The 14,522-nt window shown below is 42.3% G+C and overlaps 1 protein-coding gene across 3 annotated transcripts in view; it reads right to left on the reverse strand.

The window, feature by feature from the left end:
• Positions 1 to 14,522, reverse strand: part of Abca9 (ATP binding cassette subfamily A member 9) — a 60,109-nt gene that overhangs the window by 13,979 nt on the left and 31,608 nt on the right. For all 3 annotated transcript variants that reach the window (XM_087570861.1, XM_087570860.1, NM_001430152.1), the window contains 9 exon segments: positions 12,318 to 12,425; positions 11,110 to 11,283; positions 8,349 to 8,462; positions 7,054 to 7,173; positions 5,072 to 5,140; positions 4,092 to 4,183; positions 2,449 to 2,569; positions 1,386 to 1,503; positions 286 to 377 (listed from right to left, as the gene is read on the reverse strand). In XM_087570861.1, the coding sequence (XP_087426987.1) occupies positions 286 to 377; positions 1,386 to 1,503; positions 2,449 to 2,569; positions 4,092 to 4,183; positions 5,072 to 5,140; positions 7,054 to 7,173; positions 8,349 to 8,462; positions 11,110 to 11,283; positions 12,318 to 12,425 (1,008 nt within the window).

Genomic DNA, 14,522 nt, shown 5'->3' on the forward strand with positions numbered 1-14,522 from the left:
GCATGAATGTGTGTGTGTGTGTATCATGGTGTGAGTGTGTACCATGTATATAATATTCCATTAATATCTCTACTTTTTACTCACTCAAGGGCACTATTGTGATAATATTAACCCTTCTAAAAATTATCCTTTGCATTAAGTAGAAAGGAATTTAATGTCATTTTCAGTTCCTAGCAATAGAATCAATTCAGGACTAACAATGTACGTTTAGATTGTCATGAGGAATCACTGTAAAGTGTTGGATCTATTGAACATTACGGAACGTGTCTTACGTGTATTACTGACCTGACCTGCGGTTGGTACTGTGTCTCCCGTTATCATACTAATGGTTGTACTTTTGCCAGCTCCATTGTGTCCTAAGAGCCCTAGGACTTCACCTGAAAGAAACAATCATACTCAAGAAGACACAAATAACTTAAAAAAAATAAAACTAAATGCAATTTGCAGACACTCCCTGTGGAGAGTACTCAAAATATACTTTGTACATTGTTTCGAAATCAATCTCTCTCTTTCTCTCTTCTCTTTCCTCCCTCCCTCCCTTCCCTTGCCCCTTCTCTCAAACACACACACACACACACACACACACACACATACACATACACAAACACACACACACACAGACACAGAGTTGATGTTATTACTAGCTTCACCTTATTGAGGAGAAATCTGTGTCTTAAAGAATGCAGATAACTTGCCTAAGGTAAGCTTATTAAGAGACTGAGCTGGAATTTCGAAGACCACGTGTTTCATTTAAACAGAAACTTCCCTACCAAACACTATCATTTTAACTCGAGATAGGTTCTTTTTGTGTGTGTAGTCTGGAATGCACTGGAACTCATAGATGGAGTCCAGGCTGGCCTTGAACTTGTTACAACATTCTTGCTTAGCCTGCCAAGTTCTGGCATTGTAGGCATGAACTGTTACATGTAGCCATCATGAACTATTTGTTAAGAATGAAAGATGCCCTGCTGTAACCCAATCAAGTCCCATTTATGATCAGAATTTTACTTTAACCCTCTGCCAAGACTTAGGATGTCACCCAATGGTAGAATATTTGTCTAGCATGCATAAGGCCCTGTGTTTTATCCCCAACATCACAAAGTAAATAAATATTTGAAATATTTACTGCTTAAAATAAAATCCATGCTATCCTTTTTACCTCTTTCAGCAGGATTTAAGACACAGCCCGTAACTCTCTCTTCCTTTGCAAAGAAAAACTGTTCTATTAAAACCAAGGCTTGTCAGCTGGAAGGCACAGCCTGAACTCCATGGTGAGCCAGCTGCCTCAGCGCTCACCACCAGATCCCTGTCCCAGACATGCCTGCCTCTTAGAAAGATCCAGCCTTCAGAGCCCACAGCAACTCTGCTGAATGGTGGTTGCCAACCTTTTTTGACACAGAAGGAGATGTTCCTTGTGGCAATCTTTTTCTTCGTTTTGGAAAAGCACCTTTTCGTTTTGACTGTATATTCCTTCCGCAGACAGCTCGCGATGATGACTGGTTTCTGTGAAGACAGATGAAAACCAGTGTGGCATTTGTCTTACTCGCACTGAGAGACTGCTGATGCCCCTTCCCCCCGGGGTGTTCCCTTGTACAGAACCACCAGTCCACCCACTCCTGCTACAAACGGCTGTTTTCAAGTAAATCATCCCAAGTCCCTCCATGGACATGTGATTGACAGTGTTGCGTGTGGTTTGTGCTTGCCTGTCTGCAGAGAGCTGGAATGAGGACATTCACATAAATCAATAATCTGTTAACACACACACACACACACACACACACACACACGCTCATATATACAGACAGACACACACACAAGCACATGCACACAGCATATGCACAGCACAGAGGAACTCTCTTCTGAATTGTTTGCAGCTAGTTTAACTCGGATTATAAAACTCATAAATGCTGGGGCTGGAAAGATGGCTCAGTGGTTAAGGGCACCTGCTGCTCTTGCAGAGGAGCTGGCCTTGGTTTCCTGCACCCACGTGAAGTGGCTCAGAACTGCCTGTCACTCCAGTTCTAGGGGAATTTGATGTGCCCATCTTGTTTCTAGTATTTGTGGGCATCTATATAAAACAATGCAATACAGACATTCAGGCATAGGCACACACATGCACACATAAAAATGCAAGACAGATCTTTAAAAGAGACTCATTAAAATGTTGTTTTTTCATGCTTAACTATACTTATGAAAAATATGGCTGTGAAAATAAATCAACACGTTGATTGGCTAATTGGTTGATTGATTGACTGTGTGTGTGTGTGTGTATGTGTGTGTGTGTGTGTGTGTCCTTTTGCTTTCATAGCTCGTGGGCACTGCCTACCTACTGACATCAAGTAACGCACTATAAAGGCAAAAGAACCCCCCACAGCAGGCTTTTAAGAGAATCAAGCTCGGGAAGTTTCTCCATTTTCTGGCAGAATCGTTTATCTTCATGCGCGCTACCTCGTCCATCTGTGGGGTTGTCATGGCGCCCGACGTTCTCACTCTTTCCATCTGAACATCTTCATCCTCTTCTCCAGGATCTTCTGGGTTTGGAAAAGCACGGCAGCTTCTCGGAGAAATCCTAAAGTCACAGCGGCATGGTCAACTTATCGGTTATTGAAATATGTGGACCAGAAATGGAGCACAACTCCATTCTTCTACTCTCTTGTGTGCCTATCTAATACCCTCATTGCTCTCGTCAACCAGTCAAATGGTGCTGCTGTTCCCTTTTGCTTCTTACGTGGATATAGCTCTCCTAATGAGGCGATGACGTTTTCCCTCTTCAACTAGCAAAGCAGCCCACACCCTCTGTCGGTGGAAGTCAAGGCAGCTTTCTTTGAGGAAAGAAGTCTGCACATTCATTTGGGGTATATTTTATAATCACAAAAGTTTCATAAGAATGAGGAACCAAAGTACATAATTTAGGAACATATCTCAGCCGCTCCAGGGTGTCTGATCAGAATCCCAATGTGTACTCAGTCACTTGGCATGTTACCTCTTAGGAATCTGTCAGCCAGTCCTTCCCACTGCTGTAAAACAAGACCTTTCATCAACCGTAACTGAGTCAGCCGATTGTTTCTTCTCTCCCATGGGTCACCTTAATTACTATGATTGCTTGGTGTCCCTAAAGCATGATGTCATCTTGCCATTCTTCTTTTCATCACACTTAGATTTGAATTTGGTTTTTACCTTTTAGGGGGAAGCAAGGTATGTGAGGTGGTTTGAACAAGAATGGCCACCGTAGTCTCTGGTGTTTGAAGGTTTGGTCACCAGATAGTGGAACTGCTTTGGAAGGATTAAGAGGTAGGTGTAGCCATGTTGGAATAGGTATGTCACAAGGGATGGGCTCTGAGATTTCTGAAGCCCATGCCAGGCCCAGTCTCCACTTCTATCTCTCTGCCTGTTGACGGTGCATCAGGATGTAAATCTCTGAGCTACAGCTCTAGTGCCATGCCTGTCTGTTTCCCATTATGATAACCATGGACTAACCCTCTAAAACATTAAGAAAACCCCAGTTAAGTGCTTTCTTTTTTTTTGTAAGAGCTGCCTCAGTAGTAACATCTCTTCAAAGCAATAGAAAAATTAGCCAAGACAGTGTGTAAAACATGCTCATGTACTGGTTTCTCATTAAGTCATATTCAATAGATTCCTCACACATCCCTATTGATCATCCTCCAATATCCAGCTTCACTTTTAGTTTCTGCTCTTCTCCAATATAAGCCTTTAAGTTTGCCCTCGCTGTCTTCACAAGTCTGTGGGAAAGAGCATCTCAGTCTTTGTCTTATTGCTCACATGTATTTCCTTCTTGGACTGTCAACGTGTTTCCAACTGCTTGTCTGTAGTTATCTATCCTTTCAAAGACACTAGCTCTTGTATATAACTTAGATGTGTGAGGAGAATTTCCTTCTCTCCTAATTTGGCATCTCCTGTACGTTATAGTTGCTTTTCCCACTAGACGGTAAGACCATGAATTATTAAATTTGCCTACAACACAAGCCCTTAAAAACAACCCTGACCTCCCCTTCCCAATTAATTCAGGCATATTAAAATGTCTAAAGAATAAAGGTTAAATGAAACATAAATTCCATTTGAATGCTGTCAACCTGAACACAGGGTCCACTCTCAGTGTCTTCTTCCTGATGTATCTTTCCAGACATCGCAGGATGAAAAAGAAAAGGAGAAAATGAAGGTAAGGCTAGGGACAAAGAAAGAAAAACAAAATTAGCTTCATCATAAAACAATTGTTTTCGTACTGGAGTCACAGTTTAACGACACTGATCATCTATAAAATGGCATCTGATAGCGTTCTCACAAGGCTGAAGACATTTGACATTTATGAAGCTGTCAAAGTTAGCTCTTCTGAGATTCAAAGCAGGAATAATATAAGCATAGTGATAGTGGGCCGGTGAGAAGGCTCAGTGGGTAAAGGTGCTTGCTGCCAAGCCTGATGACCCGAGTTCAATCCCCAGACCCCACATGATGAAGGGGAAAAATGACTCTCACAAGTTGTTCTCTGACTTCCACATGCAGGCCATAACAGACAAACCTAAGATAGATAGATAGATAGATAGATAGATAGATAGATAGATAGATAGATAGATAGATAGATAGATGATAGATAGATAGACAGACAGACAGAAGATAGATGAATAGATGATAGATGGATGGATGGATGATGGATGGATGGATGGATGATAGATAGATAGATAGATAGATAGATAGATAGATAGATAGATAGATAGATATTCAAAAAGATACCAATATAATGGTAATGAGTTGATACCAACACTACTAATAATGTTTAGAGTTTGGGTTTCATGCTTGTCATTGGATGATCACTGCCACTATAGTGGTTTGGATTTAAAATTCTCTCTCTCTCTCTCTCTCTCTCTCTCTCTCTCTCTCTCTCTCTCTCTCTCTCTGTGTGTGTGTGTGTGTGTGTGTGTATGCGCATGCGTGCGTGTGTTACTTCTTATTCCCAAAATGTCCATATATTTCTTAATTTGTTGAAACTCAAAGGACCGCTGATTGTGTCAATGTGTCTCCAAACGCACAAACATTAAAACAGGAAGTGCCGTCTTACTATCAGCAATGCCAGAAATACAAGTTGAGATTCTGATGATCCTAAGTAATCCACGGAGTCGTAAGAGACCTGCAAAATGAGAAGGTGTGTTCAGGTCAACGTTCCTCTGTTCGTGATTTGTCCTCCTTTCGATGAGTCCCCACATAGCCTGGATATCAGGTAATGTCTGCTTCTGACTGTGGGTGTGTTTCCCTTGTCCCCCAGTGTTTCCATGAACTTCAACTTGTCCATGGGCCAAGGTGTAGGTACCCATTCTGTGCAACACTGAGAGTGGGCAGGATTGAGGGCCATGCTGGCAGGAGCCACTGAAGACTGGGACAAGTCTTTCTAAAGCAACCCGTCTCCCTGAGCTGTGCTCCCCTGACGTTCTGTTCTCACTCGCACTCTTTCTCTCTATTCTCCTTCTCTAGGGACCCTGGACTCACATTGTTCTCATCAGCTGACATCCACTTTTGGAAATAACCATGAGCAGTTTCCAAACCAGACAAAATTCTTCATACAGAGCTTCACTTGTATATACTTACATACCGCATCCCATTAGATCTCTCTGCAAAAGGGGCATCTGGTATGGGCCAATTTTACTTCTTTAACTGTATTTATCAAGGGACCTTTTGGATAGTTTTTTTATCCCCTCAACTTTTCTTATTCTACTTGAAAAGTGTTTTGTTCCCACAGCTCTGGAAATCCTAGTGGTTCACTCCAAGAAATAATTTTTCATACATCTCCTTCTGCTCTCAAAATGCTAATTCTGCCTTGAGCATATCACACACAGTTAATGACCCCTCCCCCCACACACATACACACAGAAAAAGCATTCAAAATAGAGGCATCTCATTTTCCAGAAGAGAGATGGCCCACTCCCTGTCGCCACACACCATGTCATATTCTCAAGGGGGTGGACGGCCCTGTTTTACGGACAGCAACCGCTCCACTCGTACAACGCATGCTTACATTTTACATTCAGCTTCTCGGAGTTTACTCCCCGGACAATGCCTTTCTCTCTATGAAGAACTTTGTATCTCACATCAGTGCAGGACGACACTTCTTGGGGGAAACAATGGATTGAAGATATCTCCCACCTTCCTGATTCTCCTGCTCTTCTTGACATAAAACGATATGACATGCTTGCCCACCTGGGCTTGCTCGCCTCCCGTTCTCTAAGTGCTCCCATTTTACTAAGTGCTAGGCTTTCCTCACAATGGACACTGTTAATATCACCAGTGACCTTCATGTCCTTAGACGGATTGGTCTCTTCCCAGCTGTCCTTCTGGACTACCCAGAAGCATTTGACAGTTCAGCTGATCTTAGAGACATTTTTATTTCGCCCTTGGAATCTGACAGGATTATGGAGGCAGAGCTTCTGGGAGGGGATCTGACCCTCAGAAGCCAACCATTTCTCTCTGGTTAACCAACCCTTCCTCTCTCCAAGCCTCTGAATTTTAGGGTACAAAGTCAAGTTTCTGGCTTTCTCTCTCTTTTTTTTTAATCTCATCTTATATTTCCTGTGTACGTTACACTGCTCGGTTGTATTGTTTTACCAACACTCATAACTGACGAATCTCGGGCGGTTTTCTTTGTTCTCAGTCTCCCATAGGCTAAAATCCAGATCTATACATCCAACTGGCTGCTGAGTGCTTTTCTCCTTCTCACGTATCTCTCAGAAGCCTTAAACCTAATACTCCCTAACCTTAACAGAAGAGTGGTGTCTCAGTCACCTCTTTGTAGAGTTCCCTGGAATGAAGGCTATAAAATGCTACTACCCTGGAGTTTCCTTTGACCTTCATGAATTAGAGCAGGGCTCTCAACTCAAAAAGAACATGGATGTGCCCTCTGCATGCTGCAGAGAGATCATTTTCTGAAGAAAAAAAATCACAACTTCAGACTTTGCACATCCAGGGGCTGACTCTGCCTGGTTTTGTGATATTCAAGGTTTCCTTTGAAGGCTATACATTTGATAATAGTGGAAGAGTGAAATTACTTACCTCAGAAAAAATTAATAGAGAGCCAATCAGTGTGAAGGGAGGTATTAAAAGGGTACAGAAGAGCAGCTGTAGAAAGCCATACTCATTTATGTCGGTAGCAACTATGAAGAAGATGGTGACCTGCAATGAGAGCACAGCCCGGTGTCACCAAGGCAGCGTGATGTGCAATATAGGAAACCTATAGATGTCTATCTCAGTCAATAGGATGCTGCCATCATTGCTTTTCTTTTGTGTCTCGATCTCCGCTGTGCGTTTACAGGCAGGCCACACTTTTCACACACGATGTGGGTGAAAACCAGTTTCTGATGATGGTGTCCTTGACCGTTCAATTCTAGACACCAGATTTTTCACCTCGAGAAACCTAGAATACGTCTTTAAGTCTAAGGATACTCGCTGTTAATTTGCAAAACTGGTCATTCCCTTGACTGAATGTGTAAGAGTCTATAATTTTGTCTTCAAAATTCTGTTGTTTTTTTTATTTATCTGGTCCCATTCATTCTGGCCTACCTTAATATTTTCCATATCAACGCTTTCAGTGTCGAAGATTAAGAACTTTTATGGGATTTTTATTCTATTATTACTTTATGTGTACAGGATTTTATTTTTGCCAGCATGTATCTAGCATGCCTGGTGCCTGTGGAGGCCAGAAAAGGATGTTAGATTCTCTGGGACTGAAGTTACTGACAGGCAGCCATGTGCCACCAGGTACCTGCTGGGATTGAACCCACATCCTCTGGAAGAGCAACCAGTGCTCTTAACCACTCAGCCATCTCTCCAGCTTCTCCCAAATTAGAATCTCATCTGTGCATTTGAAAATCAACAGTTGTCAAAAATATTTTTTTAAAAAATGACATTTTGTTCCTCTAAAGGATTGGGGTGTGCGTTCGTCAGCTATTGTAGTTGCTAAGACTAAATGTAGCAGCATCCAATGCTAAGACTAAATGAGTAATTTATAATTTTGACATGTAATGTGACATTTGCCATTGGTTTCTCAGATCGCTCTTCATGTATCTTTGCTTCCTATGTACTGGGTGTGTTCCAGAAACTATGTGACTTCCTCCTTTATTTCGATAGTTACTGATATTTGTCTCCACTGCATTCTGGAATCGATCGTTGCTGATTATTGTTCATTATTATTCTTTTCGAAATATTTAAATGGGTTTTTACTCTTTGAAAGCCACCATACATGTATACTGGTCTTCTCCAATCACCACTAACTCTTTCCTCCAGTTCCCCTTAGATCCTACTCAAATCCTTCCCAGCTTGCTGTCCTCTTTTATTTTGTGCATACTTACAATTAGGAAGAAAAATGACCAGATGCCACTATTTTTTCTGCCATTACGAAAAACGAATGAAATCACATATGTCAAGAATATGAGCGATGACGCATATCCAATACTGCACGGTATCTGAAAACAAAACCATTCAGGTTAAATGGGTGAATACTACTATTCTAATATACTCACTCTCAACTCTTAAAAATAATGGTATGGCAATGTTAAGTTCTTTGTTATGATGATGGTGGTGGTGGTGATGGTGGTGATGGAGGTGATAGTGGTGGTGGTGGTGATGGTGATGGTGGTGGTGATGGTGGTGATGGTGGTGATGGTGGTTGTGGTGGTAGTGGTGGTGGTGGTGGTAATGGTGGTGATGGTGGTGATGGAGGTGATAGTGGTTGTGGTGGTGGTGGTGGTGGTGGTGATGGTGGTGATGGTGGTTGTGGATGTGATGGTGGTGGTGGTGGTGGTTGTGGTGGAGGTGGAGGTGGTGGTGGTGGTGGTAGGGGAAACTAGGCAGCAAAAGTGGGAATGAAAAGACTCCCTGATGCTATCTCCTTTCCAGGTACCACTTGAGACATGAAAGCCAACATGTCTGTTTCTTCTCAAAAGAATGACCCATCTGTTGTTTACTAATATCCTGGTATATAAAAGAGTCTCAATTTTTAAAAGAAGGCCTAGATAAAGTGCTAAAAAGGAGCTATTTCCAAATGTCTTGTAACATATTTTTCAAGTATTGGCCTTGCAGTGCTCGATAAAAAGCTGATTGGAACTGAGAGCTTCTGTTTGTACTAGCTGGAGACTAACACAGTGAGACACAACTGGCCGAGGTTCCGAGAATGAGAGGCTGTGGGATGGTGAGTCCCAAACGGACCACAACTCCCCAAGGCTCAGACATCCTCAGAAGAGGACACGGGATGAGTGTAAGAGCCTGAGGTAAGAGATGAAGCATCTGGACACAACATCTGGATACCCCATATGACCTCACAGATGTTTTGTTAGCATGCACAAGGTCTGCGAAGGCAGGAGCCAGGCCAAATCCCAGCATGGAGAGAGGAGTTAAGCATACAAGCCCAGCCAAAGTTATGGAGTTATTGGCAATTATTAGCTAATGCTGAGAGACCGTGTTCACTAACAGCGTAGACCCTGGTAATCGCTAGTGGAGGACCACACTTGTAAAAAATATTCAGGCAGCATGGGATGATTTTGTAAGATTTTTTTTAAGAAAGTAAAATATGAAACCAATACACCGCAGCAGGCTTCTCTTCCAAACAGAAGCCAACCAGTGGTCTGCCCAGCTTGGGCTCCATTCCATGGGCAGGCACCAAACCCTGACACTATTACAGATGCTATGCTGTGCTTGCAGACAGGAACATGGCTGTCCTCAGAGAGGCTCTACCAGCAGCAGACTGAGACAGAGTCAGATACTTACAGCCAAGCATGGCACTGAGGTCAGAGACCCTGTGGAAGAGTTAGGGGAAGGGTTGAAGGAACTGAAGGGGACAGGGGATGGGGGGAAGAACTCTTTGAGGGGGATACCAGGAGGGGGACAACGTTTGGGATGTAAATAAATAAAATAATAAATTAATAATAAAAAAATTAAAAAAAAAACAAGGCTTGCTTTAATTGCTCAATCATGGATGTGTTTTTTGGTTCTTGGTCTTTTTTTATTTGGGATTATCAAAGGCTGAGCGGGCAAACCGGGGGAAGAGTTGAGGGACAGGGTGTAAATACAGTCAGAACAGGTATGAAACCCTCAAAGAACTAATTTAATAATAAGATTTTAAAAAACAACAAAAACAAACAAACAAACAAACAAAACATTGCCTCTCAGTGGGCAGTAACGGTCCTCGGGATGCTTGAAACTAAAGGAAAGGTTCACACCAGGGACTTCAGAAGGACCCAGCAGCAGCAACCTTAAAGTGTGAACTGTCACTCTAAGATGCTCTCACTGAGCCATCCTTGGTCCAAAGCTAACACAACTTTAAAGCAAGCTGACAGTGAAAACAGCTATTGTCTCTTGCTGTCTGCCACATCCTGAGGCCTCAGGCCCCGAGAGAAGCTATCAGCTGACTGCAAGGCTAGGGAGAATCATATTAATGTGCAGTAGTCCTACTCGGTGCATCTAAAGGCAGAGAGAGCAGCTTTCAAGCTGATCGTGTGCCCAGATGCCCACCACCATGGGAAAAAGGACAGTTTTTGGATTCTGTCAGTGAGAACTAAAAAGGGAAAGGACTCCACCTACCTCACTCTCTGTTTGGGGCTCACTTTGCCTTCAAGGTCAATCTTTTATGTGTACTCAGTGAAAGTTTCTCTCTCTCTCTCTCTCTCTCTCTCTCTCTCCCTCTCTCTCTCTCTCTCTCCGTCTCTCTCCGTCTCTCTCCGTCTCTCTCCGTCTCTCTCCGTCTCTCTCTGTCTCTCTGCCTCTCTCTCTCCCTCCCTGTGTCTCTCTGTCTCTGTCTGTCTCTTTCTCTGTCTCTGTCTCTCTCCCCCTCCCTCCCTTGCTCATCCCCCGCCTCCCACCCCAGTGTTCCAGCTCCCTTCTCGCAGGCAGCTGCTAATATTTCCAGCTTGCGTGGGGCTTTCTTTCTTTTTTGAACCCCAACAAACCATCCTCAAGTTCCTTCCTGAGAGATTTCTTTTAGTTCTTTTTATCAATGGGACCCAGATAGAACCTGCCAAAGGGACTCTGTGACCTAATATGACCGAGTTCGTGGAAAACCTGGTCTAATAAAACTTCATCCCAAAATGTAAGCATTTCTAAGTCTTTGCCACTTACTTGAATCAACAGGCTCTCAATCACAGACATGATCTCCTCCGAACTGAAAACACTGTCCATTATTTGCATGAGGAGGAGAATCAGGAAGTATATGGGAATATCCACCAGAGCCTGCCCACACCAGTAAGCAGATGGGTAAAGGCCTGAAGTCCACAGCTGGGAAAGAACTTTTTTCTGATAATAACAATAATAAAAAACAAACAAACAAACAAAAAAACAAAACAGAAAAATCATCATAAAATCCTAAAGAGCTGAGACCTGGGAAACCAACCACATCCACAGTTACAGCAACTACGTTCACTCTAGTCCTCTAATAATTATTACTCTTGTTTGGCAACGACATCACCACTTGCCCCAATCCTACACGAGAGGGACGGATAACATCACAAAATGAGACAGAGAGGTTGACTCAGCTCTCCCTAAGGGTTTTCATCAAGGACTTAATGATAGGTCCTTAGTAAACATTTTTATATTTAATTTTTTATTTGCAACAGATAAGCTGTTGGGCATGATGTCTTGATTGACAGCTGTCAGGCCCGTGCTGTGAACAGGGATGGTATCTCTAGTTCCAGGGAGTCGGACACCCTCTCCTGACCTTCATGGACACTATAGACCCATGACAGATGAACGCATGCAGGCAAACATTCTTCTGCTTAAAATGTGGAGTCCTATAGAGCATGGGAACAGAGGCTGACCCCTTATTCACCAGGATGGAAAGCAATAGAATGGGCAGATTTTAAAGACAAAAGCACTACTTAAACAGTGTTCATTCTCGGTGGGAAGAAACAGTTAACAAACAAGGAGAGTCCTGTGACTGTAAGCCCCATTCATATACTTTATAAATGAGTTCTCATGGCAGTTTTTACAGGCATCTATTTGGCCTTATTAAGCAGGGGAAAGGTTTGGGAGAGTGTCTTTGGGCTGAGATATGAATACCAAGGAGTCTTGTATGAAGAATGGGGTGGAGGAGAGGACAACTGGTCTTGAAGAATGTTTTAAGGCTGTCACTACTGGTTGGTGGTGTTATCCTGTTTTAGAAAAAACTCCGTTTTATTCCTATTTTGACAGCCTGTTATTGAAAAGCTCGGTGATGCATTGCAACAAACACATACGTTAGATCCGCTATGGGCATGCAAACCTATGTTCACAAGTTCCAAGGGAAGTTTTCCAGGGCATGAAAGGTATCTGAAGAGTTTAAAACATCTTACTTTGTGGTCGCTGATGCTGCCCATCGCAATGTAAGGGGTGAGGCTGGCAGCCACTGGTATCCAGAAAAATGCATTGCTCATGAATCCGTACTCATAAAGCATATGGTCCTGAAATCATACAGACATGGTGAGCAGCTAGAAACCAGGCCTCTGGCTCACGGATACTGTCCTCACCATATCAACCAAATGCATGCTAACCCCTCAAAGTCCTTCCCAGGGCTCGTGTTTGTAGCACAGAGCTCCAGTCTCTTACTCCAAGATTAAAAAATTTCACACATCAGTAGCATTTATCTCTATGTTTATATTTAGTTATCTCTTTCTACACACACACACACACACACACACACACACACACACTCACACATTCTCATAATTTATTATATAATACACACTCTTGGAACACCAATGGAGAAGATTTTCTTTTCTATTGTCCTAAACTTGTGGCAAAGCAGGTCAGTTGGACATTTATAGAGTCATTCTTCTGCTTCTGGATAATGCGAAAGTATCAAATTTAAATGTTTTTTGGAACTAGGCATATAGAAAGCAGTAAGTCCATGGATGTTAGAAAGTAAGTCCTTCCCGAGGACCAGCTTTCATGGTAGCAGAAGGTAACATTTGAGCTTCCAAAGGAGGAGGGCGTAGGGGAGGTCAAGAGTCCTTCCTACCAGCTATGATGCCTATGTACTAAAACAATGACCAGCATGCCGCTATATTTTTAAGGGTGTAATGGTGCTAGTCATATCTTGTTGATAATCAACGGCTGTCTAATTGGACTTGAAGCCCGTTAAACAAGAGGAAACTCATTCCTAGTACTAGAAACCTAGTCATCTCCCCCGGGCTATTGAAGTCATGGTTCTTGAAGGAGAGAGAGCCTACAAACACCATTTTACTAAACTAATATATCTAACCAGATTCTAAATGTATCTACAAGCAAATTCAAGGTCACCTGAGCTAGGAGCTAGTAATTTGTTCCTAGTTAAGACGTCTAATATATTTCTTTTTTTTTCTTTTTTTGAGACAAAGTCTCAGAAAATAGCCCGGGCTACTAGCAAAGCGGTAAGCCTCCTGAATCTACCTCGTGGGTGCTGGAATTAAATGCCCATGTCCAACAAGACACCTTTTTAAATAACAGGAACTATCTCAGAAGGGGGAGGGGAGGAGGTGTTTAGGGCTGGCCACTCTCCCTTTTCTGACGCAAGGTGACAGACTTTTGTAAAGGAAATGAAAGCACAAACCACAGTCTCCCATCTCCTACCCATGTCTCTTAAACCACAGACTAACCCTTAAGTTAAAACCATCATTTTTTTTTAAATTAGACACAGCATCCTAACAGCAGGAAACGTGTACCAAGAGCAGGAATATTCTTAATAACAAGGTAATTTAAAAAAAAAACAATGGTGTATTCTCATAGTATCATTTTCTTTTTTTTTTTTAAACTTATTTATTATGTACACATCATACAGCTTTCTGCCTACATGTATGCAACTACAGGCCAGAAGAGGGCACCAGATCATAGGTGGTTGTGAGCCACCATGTGGTTGCTGGGAATTGAACTCAGGACCTCTGGAAGAACAGACAGTGCTCTTAACCTCTGAGCCATCTCTCCAGCCCCATAGTATCATTTTCTAAGGCAAAAGGAATTCAATACAGCAAGGTAAAACAGAAGACCTGAAGTAGGACCCTTTCCCTGACCTAGATAACATTAAAGGATGCAAGGCTACATGGGCAACATATTTTAAATAAGACGGTCAAAGAAATGTGGTATGTGATATCATTGGGGAGCTTCTTTTACATGAAATAAGAATATTGTAGTTCTAAAAAGGTTGTTCATTTTAAAAATTGTGTGTGTGTGTGTGTGTGTGTGTGTGTGTGTGTGTGTGTGTGTGTGCAGGGAATAACTTTTAAGAGTCGGTTCTCTCCTTCTACCAAGTGAGTCACAGGGAATTAAAATCAGAATGGCAGCTTAGCAACAAGCCCCTTTACCAAGTGAGCCCTATAATCTACCACAATGATTCTTTCCTTTAGCAGATATACACAGTAAAATATTTCTAGTTAAAATTATATGATCTAAAATTTAATTCAAAGTAGCCTTAAGGCTATATGCATTTATAATAGTTGCGTTGGCTTGTAAATGTGTGACGTTATTAAATTCTCTACTAATGCGTTTGAAAGTTTATAGAATAGCTACCTTTAAACGAGAATTAT

This window comes from Rattus norvegicus, chromosome 10 (genome assembly GCF_021556685.1).
Source record: "Rattus norvegicus strain SHRSP/BbbUtx chromosome 10, alternate assembly SHRSP_T2T, whole genome shotgun sequence".
In the NCBI taxonomy this organism is placed as follows: domain Eukaryota; kingdom Metazoa; phylum Chordata; class Mammalia; order Rodentia; family Muridae; genus Rattus; species Rattus norvegicus.